The sequence below is a fragment of the Montipora foliosa genome, chromosome 6 (genome assembly GCF_036669935.1).
Source record: "Montipora foliosa isolate CH-2021 chromosome 6, ASM3666993v2, whole genome shotgun sequence".
In the NCBI taxonomy this organism is placed as follows: Eukaryota; Metazoa; Cnidaria; class Anthozoa; order Scleractinia; family Acroporidae; genus Montipora; species Montipora foliosa.
In genome coordinates, this window is record NC_090874.1 from 40,573,698 (window position 1) to 40,583,697 (window position 10,000).

Sequence of the window (10,000 nt, forward strand, 5' to 3'; positions counted from 1 at the left end):
CTCTTCCTTCTCCGGCCCTGTCCCCTACCTCTTTCGCAATATTAAGACGTTGATGGTGGTACTCAATGGCTTGCTTGAAATTACCAAGACTGTCATACGCGTTGCCGAGATTGCTATAGGCTGCTCCTTCTCCGGCCCTGTCCCCTACCTCTTTCGCAATACTAAGATGTTGATGGTGGTACTCTATGGCTTGCTTGAAATTACCAAGACTTTTATAAGCAATGCCGAGATTGCAAAAAGCTCTTCCTTCTCCGGCTCTGTCCCCTACCTCTTTCGCAATACTACGACGTTGATGGTGATACTCTATGGCTTGCTTGAAATTACCAAGACTACGATAAGCGTTGCCAAGATTGCCAAAGGCTGCTCCTTCTCGGGCCCTGTCCCCTACCTCTTTCGCAATACTAAGATCTTGATGGTGGTACTCTATGGCTTGCTTGAAATTACCAACACTTTGATAAGCATTGCCGAGATTGCCATAGGCTGCTCCTTCTCCGGCCCTGTCCCCTACCTCTTTTGCAATACTAAGACATTGATGGTGGTACTCTATGGCTTGCTTGAAGTTACCAAGACTGTCATAAGCAATGCCGAGATTGCAATAAGCTCTTCCTTCTCCGGCCCTGTCCCCTACCTCTTTCGCAATACTAAGATGTTGATGGTGGTACTCTATGGCTTGATTGAAATTACCAAGACTTCTAAAAGCGTTGCCGAGATTGAAATAAGCTCTTCCTTCTCTGGCCCTGTCCCCTACCTCTTTAGCAATACTAAGATGTTGATGGTGGTACTCTATGGCTTGCTTGAAATTACCAAGACTTTTATAAGCAATGCCGAGATTGCAATAAGCTCTTCCTTCTCCAGCCCTGTCCCCTACCTCTTTTGCAATACTAAGACATTGATGGTGGTACTCTATGGCTTGCTTGAAATTACCAAGACTTTGATAAGCGTTGCCGAGATTGCCATAGGCTGCTTTTTCTCCGGCCCTGTCCTCTACCTCTTTTGCAATACTAAGACGTTGATGGTGATACTCTATGGCTTGCCTGAAATTACCAAGACTTTTATAAGCAATGCCGAGATTGCAATAAGCTCTTCCTTCTCCGGCCCTGTCCCCCACCTCTTTTGCAATACGAAGACGTTGATGGTGATACTCTATGGCTTGCTTGAAATTACCGAGACTGTGATAAGTGTTGCCGAGATTGCCATAGGCTTTTCTTTCTCCGGCCCTGAAACCCACTTCCTTGAAAATGGCTAATGCTTCTGTGTAATTTGTTATGGCCTGATTAAAGTCAGCTTTGCCCTGATAGTATCTACCAAGATTGAAATAAGCCAAACCCTCGCCTTGTCTGTCTCCCTCCTTTCTTGCAACGCTAAGCTCTTGCATATGCCGCTCCAAAACGTCCAACTTTGTATCCACCATTGTTAATAATCAAAACCAGGAAGTTTTTCTCGGAAATCTGGGGTGCACCTAGCAGATAAATGAACGAAAACACAATAGCTTCAATGCTCTGAGTACAGGATGCTAAACCCGCACAGCAAGATTAATTGAACAGTGAAGGAATAACTATCTTAAGCCAGTATTTCGAAAGAAAAATGCCTTTCTTCATCAGGGTTTCCCAAGGAATGATTTCGGCTAATGGAGACAGTTGTTACAGAATAAATACTTGGGCATTTAAAAGACTAAGAGCGTTTTATACAATAATAATCACAGAACATTAAAAATAGAAATTCTATTATGTAAATGAGGGAAAAACAGCCTATAGAAAAGCGAGGCATCCCATTTCATCTTTCTTATCGAAGTTCCTAAGATATGCTTTGCTGGCAGGAAATTTGCTGCCGGTATGTAGCTGACACCAAAAAGGCAGGAGGGGATGCCATTAAGAGTGTACTATTCATCTTTCTGCAATTGACGTCAAACTCATAATTTTTTATTTCAGGTCTAAATCTATCCAATGTCGGAATTGCTTGTTTTTCGTCACAATTTTTTTTGTCTCGCGCCATACTAGTGCCCAGCTTGCGCGCGGTCTCAAAACTCTAGGGAGCCACCTTTAAGCCAAGTTGAGTCTCCTTGCTTCACAAATTGACTGGAAGGTGTAAAAATGTGAATTCTACATGCATGTAAATCGTTCCTCATTTTCAAGACAATAAGGCATCAAATCAAATGTTATTCGCTTCAAGTTAACGCTGGAGTTGTTGTAAGCATTTCCTTGCCTGGATCAGCATTTAAAAAGTAAAACTAACAAAAAATTTGTCACCACAAAAGCGTGATCGTAGATGAAACTGACGGAGCGCGCGGTATTTGATCAGGTTTATGTCCATCTGACCACCCATGACCTCTACGCAGTCAGCATAGAGAAGAGGGCACAGCACCGAAACTGCATTGCTTAAAATACACAATGACATCCTTATTGCCATGGATCGCCAACACGTGATATTGCTGGTGCTACTTGACCTCAGCACCGCTTTTGATACGGTGGAGCACTTGGTCCTTTTATAGCGCCTAAGCAACAGTTTTGGGATAAGGGATACTGCGCTATTAAACTATTATTATTATTATTATTATTATTATTATGTTTGAATACAACCGCGCAAAACCTGTAAGAGCTGGACTGGTTACTGCTGACTGCTGACCAAAACGAAAAGGACTCACTAGTTCCCAGTCCGGTCTCTCACTTGTTATCCAAGATAGCGGAGGATGACAATCTTTCTACGGAGCAAGATTCGAACGATACTGGAGTTCATTGAAAGGATTAAGTGCTGACTTGGAGTGTGTAATTTTCGAGAGTAATGCATCATGTTCCTTTTGGAATGGCCGTTTTTATGCTAGAGACGTTAAAGTCGTCAAGACGCATTTGACGTCTGAGACGTTAAAGCGGTCTGGTATAAAAACGGGACGCATAAAAGTAGACAAACTAACGGACAAAAACAAGATTTTCTAAAAAAATGACTAGGTTCTATTATCGGAAGACACTGGGCACGAGCAAACTCGGCACCAAATAAACGTTAACACACGAATATATGAGCAAATAACGTGGCAGAATTGCAGCTTCTCAAATTTATGTCTCGACCTCGCCTGGAAGGACAGATGCAAATAGTTTTTTTGTGACAGAAATCAGTCTAGAAATCAGCATTTTCTGGCGATGGACGAGGAACTAGATTTAACCTCAGCGCATGGCTTGTTTGTCTTGTAGACCAAGAGAGCAAGGAAGGAACGAAGTGCAGATTAACAAAGGACTCAGGGCTAAATGCGTCCCAGTAAGGACGTCCCGTTTTTATACTAGACGCATTTAACGTCTGAGACGTTAAAGTCGTCTGTTAAGTGCGTCTCAGCCACGCACTTAAAACAAGACGTGAAAGTCGTCAGACGTTAAATGCGTCTGTCTTATTTCTCGTTTTTATACTAGACGTTAAAGTCGTCTTGAGACGACTTTAACGTCTCAGACGACTTTAACGTCTCTAGCATAAAAACGGCCAATAAGGCCGATTGTGAGACTCAGAGAGCATCAAACAAGGTAATCCGTTGATTGGTTTTTCTCATAACCTATTAACTACATCGGAATAAAAGCTTTCTTTTTCATTTTTCCGTGTACAGAGTGCTTTTATGTTCAAACTTTGGAGCCTTTAAAGGACATTGCGTAAGCTAAGTAAATGTATTAACTCGAAAGATATCACATTCACATTCATAAGCTATTTTAGAGAGCTATTTGACCTTTAAATAGTATTGTAACAGTAATGGCATATGCTTTACACAGACTGAACAATGTAATGTAGCAAGTTACATAGTTATTACACAGCAAATGCAGGAGCAGTAAATAGCCTTTATATAGCTCAACATAGTTATATGATAAACTTTACATAGCGTTTACATATGTCTGGTTCTACAAGGGAATTTTCTTACTTCTTAAATTTTATACATAATAAGAAACTGCATGCTAAACATTTCTTTAAGTTTTTACCTGAAAAGAGTTGAATTTATAGAATAGAAACTGTAATAAACTAAAAATTTGTTTCATTTGAGAAATGTTAAAATTGTTAACAAGCTGTATTTCCAGTTTCCTGCAAGAAATAAAGACTGGAAAAAACTGTCATTTTCTGGCACCACCTGATAGATGTATCAAATTCAAGCTATTCCCAGCTTTTGAAAGAACCCAAAACTTGAAAAAACTGGAAAACAATTTCTGGAATAAAAGCTGGAATTTGACTTTGGAATAAAGCTGTCACATTCTAGAAATTTCCAGAACTTAACAGAAAGCTTGAAATTCATTTTGCAAGAGGAGTGCCCGGCAAATTTGTGCGAAATTCGACCATCAAAAAGCATCTTGGTACATGGCTTTCTCAAACGAGACTATATTCTCTGGAATAAGCAATGTTTTCGCTGCAATTAAATTCAATAAACTTTTTGGATAAATGAGACGGAGGATTTTTGAGGCCCAATTTCAACATGCTGTTTGTCAACAAAAGTCGACCTTTGACCACCAAAGTAGAGGCGAGGTATATTGAAATCACACACGCTAATCTCGATTTATTCACTAAACAATTCGAGACTCTAGGTTTACTGACACAATACAACGTGAATTGACTGGAACTACTGTAGGTCAAGGGGAAGGTGTCATTGAAATTTAACTGTCTTGGTTTTAGAGTGACATATCCGGTAATTAAAATAACTGACCTAAAAATTTGCATACTAGCAAGATTCATTCCATTCCATATATTTTTACGCAAACAAGTTTCCTTAATTCACTTCGTGAACATACCTGCAAAACAAACAAAGAAAGGTATCCCTTTATATAAGCATACGCTGCTTGGATTTTCCTCGAAGCCCTCAAACAACCATCGAACCAGTTGAACGTATCGTGACTTTTGTGAGTTGTGCCGTGATTGTGTCGTCAGAGCTGTCACGCAAGAGATTAGGACAAAGCACACAGACCATTATGATTGCGTGCAGTTCTATTCTGAGTTTGTTGGGGGAATTTGTGGCCCAAGTTCTGACAATCCAGCAAACGTTCAATGCGTAATAATAGCAAAATGTGATAAGGACATCAAGGCACACTTGAGAAGTTATAAAGTGTTGGATTCTTCTCTGGATACAGAGGCTAGGCTTTTGCTCGCACGTGCGTGTAAGCTTTAAATGAAATCACTTAAATTAAGATACTGAGCAGAAAATCACTTTGCGAAATCCGCAGATACTACCTATTACAGCCTTAATGTCAAAAGCAGAATACCCGGCCACAAGAAATGGACCTTAAAAACACTGCTGCCGCAGTGCCGCCGTAGTGCCGCCGCAGTCGTGTTGTTGGATATACCTCGTTCTTTAATCCATGAGGTAAGCACCGCTGCACTGCGGCACTAGCCAGTCTCTCGGTAGATACTTTATATATGATACCCTATAAAGTACCGTTCCTCAAGTCCTTAAGCCGTCCTTTAGCGTCCTTACACATCCCTGTACTTTATATATGATACACTATAATGTACCCTTCGTCAAGTCCTTTAGCCGTCCTTTAGCGTCCCTTAGCGTCCTTACACATCCCTAGCAGTCCTTTAGCGTCCTTACACATCCCTAGCCGTCCTTTAGCGTCCTTACACATTCCTAGCCATCCTTTAGCGTCCTTACACATCCCTGGCCGTCCTTAAGCGTCCTTTAGCGTCCTTACACATCCCTAACCGTCAACAGGTCAAGTGCCGACAAATTTATGCTCCAGAGCAGGTAAATCAGATCAACTGTTTTGTTGTTACGTTGTGCCGTCCAACCGTTGATGAAATCTTGTATGTGTAACACCCGATGCAAAATGTAGACTGGGATTGGTTCTTCTTTTACTTCTTCAACGGAATTCGCTTTAGCAAACATTGGTTGTGTACTTGGCTGGAGTTCTATTTCCGTGGCACTTCCACGATCTGGACACGGTGGTGTCGATAGTGAACCTACAGCCGTCATATGAGATTGAATTATAGGTGTTTGAGTCTGTAATGTCTCTAATCCGATTGGTAAGACCGGAATTGTTTTTTCATTAAGCAATCTTTTCAGTCTGTGTTTACAATTCCATGCGTACAACGCACAAGCCCTCACCGCCACGGCCAGCTCAGGTCCAATTTTTGATACTCCGCACAGAAGAGATCGATTGATGTTCCTTCTTTAGTCTTTCGTTTATTTCAGTCCCACAGCCAACCGGTATATCGGAAAGACAACCCTTTCTTATGTGCGATCAATTTGATCGAGGGTTTCCTTTTTTAGTTTTCCTCTCCAAACAAATAAAAGGCGTTCAAGATTGGAGTCGATCTTGTCCGGACATGCTGTATTCTTGGTTCTTTCGCAACCCAAGTCTCCTTCTTGTCGGAAAATAAGGGAAAATTCATTTGCAAACTGATTACAATAAGCTTCGCTTTTCCGGGTAATGTTTGTATAACTCTCATGCAAGTATGAAATAAGTCTAGGTCAATGTTACCCCTGGAAATGTCTTTTCGTGTAAGTTCATTTTACGGCAACAGTCGTCTACGATTATCATTTCCAATTTCTTGCCCGCTCTGTCATGTCTGGCTTTAGCTCTTTAAGCATATCTATAATTTCCAAAAGAGAAGTTGTCTTTGTAAACCTTCAAGTCAAAACTTCTCCGATTTCATTTACGCCTATAAAGAGGTTTTGAAACTGGCCTACAAATTTGCCGTCCTCGCGGATAACGCCAACGTGTTTACTTGTTTTAAATGTACGGTCAAATGATAATACTTTTTCCGTAAGCTTCATCATGTTATTTTCATACAGTTCTTTATTACGTTCAAACTGCATAAGAAACAAATCCATCAGTTCATCGTTGCTAGGATAAGAAATAAAGGGACTGTTACTTAGGAAATCTACAGTCTCCTCTGTTATGTCTCGATTATTTCTCAGGTACTCTTTGTAGTTCAAGGATGCAATGCCTTCAGATAATTCCATGAAGTTCTGACCTTGATAGGTGCCAGTTATCAAGTAATCATAAAGACGAAGCGTAAAACCACACCGCTGCTGCATGATAATAGGAAATTCTTTAGCTAGCTCTAGGGATGTGTAACGACGCTAAAGGACGGTAAAGGATGTGTAAGGATGCTAAAGGACGGTTAGGGATGTGTAAGGACGCTAAAGGACGGCTAGGGATGCGTAAGGACGCTAAAGGACTGCTAGGGATGTGTAAGGACGCTAAAGGACTGCTAGGGATGTGTAAGGACGCTAAAGGACAGCTAGGGATGTGTAAGGACGCTAAAGGACGGCTAGGGATGAGTAAGGACGCTAAAGGATGGCTAGGGATGTGTAAGGACGCTAAAGGATGGCTAGGGATGTGTAAGGACGCTAAAGGACAGCTAGGGATGTGTAAGGACGCTAAAGGACGGCTAGGGATGTGTAAGGACGTTAAAGGACAGCTAGGGATGTACAAGGACGCTAAATGATGGCTAGGGATGTGTAAGGACGCTAAAGGACGGCTAGGGATGTACAAGGACGCTAAATGATGGCTACGGATGTGTAAGGACGCTTAAGGATGGCTAGGGATGTGTAAAGACGCTAAAGGACTGCTAGGGATGTGTAAGGACGCTAAAGGATGGCTAGGGATGTGTAAGGACGCTAAAGGACTGCTAGGGATGTGTAAGGACGCTAAAGGACTGCTAGGGATGTGTAAGGACGCTAAAGGACAGCTAGGTATGTGTAATGACGCTAAAGGACGGCTAGGGATGAGTAAGGACGCTAAAGGATGGCTAGGGATGTGTAAGGACGCTAAAGGATGGCTAGGGATGTGTAAGGACGCTAAAGGACAGCTAGGGATGTGTAAGGACGCTAAAGGACGGCTAGGGATGTGTAAGGACGTTAAAGGACGGCTAGGGATGTACAAGGACGTTAAATGATGGCTAGGGATGTGTAAGGACGCTTAAGGATGGCTAGGGATGTGTAAAGACGCTAAAGGACTGCTAGGGATGTGTAAGGACGCTAAAGGATGGCTAGGGATGTGTAAGGACGCTAAAGGACTGCTAGGGATGTGTAAGGACGCTAAAGGACGGCTAGGGATGTGTAAGGACGCTAAAGGACGGCTAGGGATGAGTAAGGACGCTAAAGGATGGCTAGGGATGTGTAAGGACGCTAGAGGACTCCTAGGGATGTGTAAGGACGCTAAAGGATGGCTAGGGGTGTGTAAGGACGCTAAAGGAATGCTAGGGATGTGTAAGGACGCTAAAAGACGGCTAGGGATGTGTAAGCTAGAACGCTAAAGGACGGCTAGGGATGAGTAAGGACGCTAAAGGACGGCTAGGGATGTACAAGGACGCTAAAGGACGGCGAGGGATGTGAAAGGACGATGAAGGACGGCTAAGGATGTGAAGGGACGCTAATGGACGGTTAGGGCTGTGTAAGGACGCTAAAGGACGGCTAGGAATGTGTAAGGACGCTAAAGGACTGCTAGGGATGTGTAAGGACGCTAAAGGACGGTTAGGGATGTGTAAGGACGCTAAAGGACGGCGAGGGATGTGTAAGGACGCTAAAGGACGCTTAAGGACGGTTAGGGATTTGTAAGGACGCTTAAGGACGGTTAGGGATTTGTAAGGACGCTAAAGGATGGCTAGGAATGTGTAAGGACGCTAAAGGACGGCTAAGGATGTGTAGGACGATAAAGGACGGCGAGGGATGTGTAAGGACGCTAAAGGACGCTTAAGGACGGTTAGGGATGTGCAAGGACGCTAAAGGACGGCTAGGAATGTGCAAGGACGCTAAAGGACGGCTAAGGATGTGAAAGGACGCTAAACGACGGCTAAGGATGTGTAAGGCAGCTAATGGACGCTAAAGGACGGCTAGGGGTGTGTAAGGATGCTAAAAGACGGCTAGGGATAAGGAAGGACGCTAAAGGACGGCTAGGGATGTGCAAGGACGCTAAAAGACGGCTAAGGATGTGAAAGGACGCTAATGGACGGCTAGGGACATGTAAGGACGCTAAAGGATGGCTAGGGATTTGTAAGGATGCTAAAGGATGGCTGGGGACGCTAAAGGACGGCTAGGCATGTGTAAGGACGCTAAAGGACGGCTAAAGGACTTGAGGAACGGTACATTCTAGGGTATCATATATAAAGTACCTACCGTCTACCCAGCTCAATTTAACGGTAAGTCGACTAAGGCACTGCGGCACCAGCCATTCTACTGAATTCACTCTATCCGACGCGAACTGGGCGAAATCCACTTTCGTTCACTTCGGCACTGCGGCTAGCGTCGCGAACGTAAACGCTCCTTTGTGGACAGGTATTCAGCAATCGCTCCAGTTACCAAAATCGAGTAAGCAAGATATGTAAGACCATGTAATCATGTTACACATGTAATTTATTCTTGTTATATGATTGTTAAGCCTTTTTATCGAAGCAAAAAGAAGGGAAGCTGGTAAATAAATTTTAGTTTTATTACTTTGAAGTTGATCTGTCGGTTAACGTAAGAAAAACCAAAAAAAGGAAAAAATCCCATCATAATCATACCAAGTTTCCCGTCTTCAATCGTAAAATGAGCTGGTTGGGATTTGGTAATGTTTAAGCCTTCAGAATTACCTCTTTCGAGTTTTTGAAGTCTGCTTTCTGTCCTCCATATTGGAGCTTTGCGCCCTCGCCACATAAACGTTTACTGAAATTCCCATTGGCTTACTCTGAGCGATATTTTTCAACTAAATACAAACTTATATTGTTGATTTCTTCACCACGGTTGGAACCACGAGTGCAACTATTTGTGCTAAAACGTTTAAGAGAATGGTGTTGTTATTGCAAACCAAAACTCGATCGAATCCACCTCGGACAGGGATAAATTTTGGCTGGGATTCCAAGCGTAAAACTAATAAATGGTATCTCATCTATTCATCGCCACTGTTGCTTTCCGACTTTCTGTTTGTTTAGTGGTGGGAATTTGCTTCAGAACACAACCAACGAATTTGGCGCGTAAAGTAACCGTTGCTGAGGGTATCATATTACTTTCCGGTAAATTAGTAATACAGGCTGAGAGGGCTGCTCCTAATGCACCTTTCTGTCA

General features: G+C 42.7%; 1 protein-coding gene across 1 annotated transcript in view; it reads right to left on the reverse strand.

The window, feature by feature from the left end:
- LOC138005563 (tetratricopeptide repeat protein 28-like) overlaps nt 1-10,000 on the reverse strand; it is a 115,130-nt gene that overhangs the window by 9,955 nt on the left and 95,175 nt on the right. Inside the window, 1 exon segment of the mRNA XM_068851770.1 lies at nt 1-1,153. This exon segment is cut by the window's left edge and continues 827 nt beyond it. Within this exon segment, the coding sequence (XP_068707871.1) occupies nt 1-1,153 (1,153 nt within the window).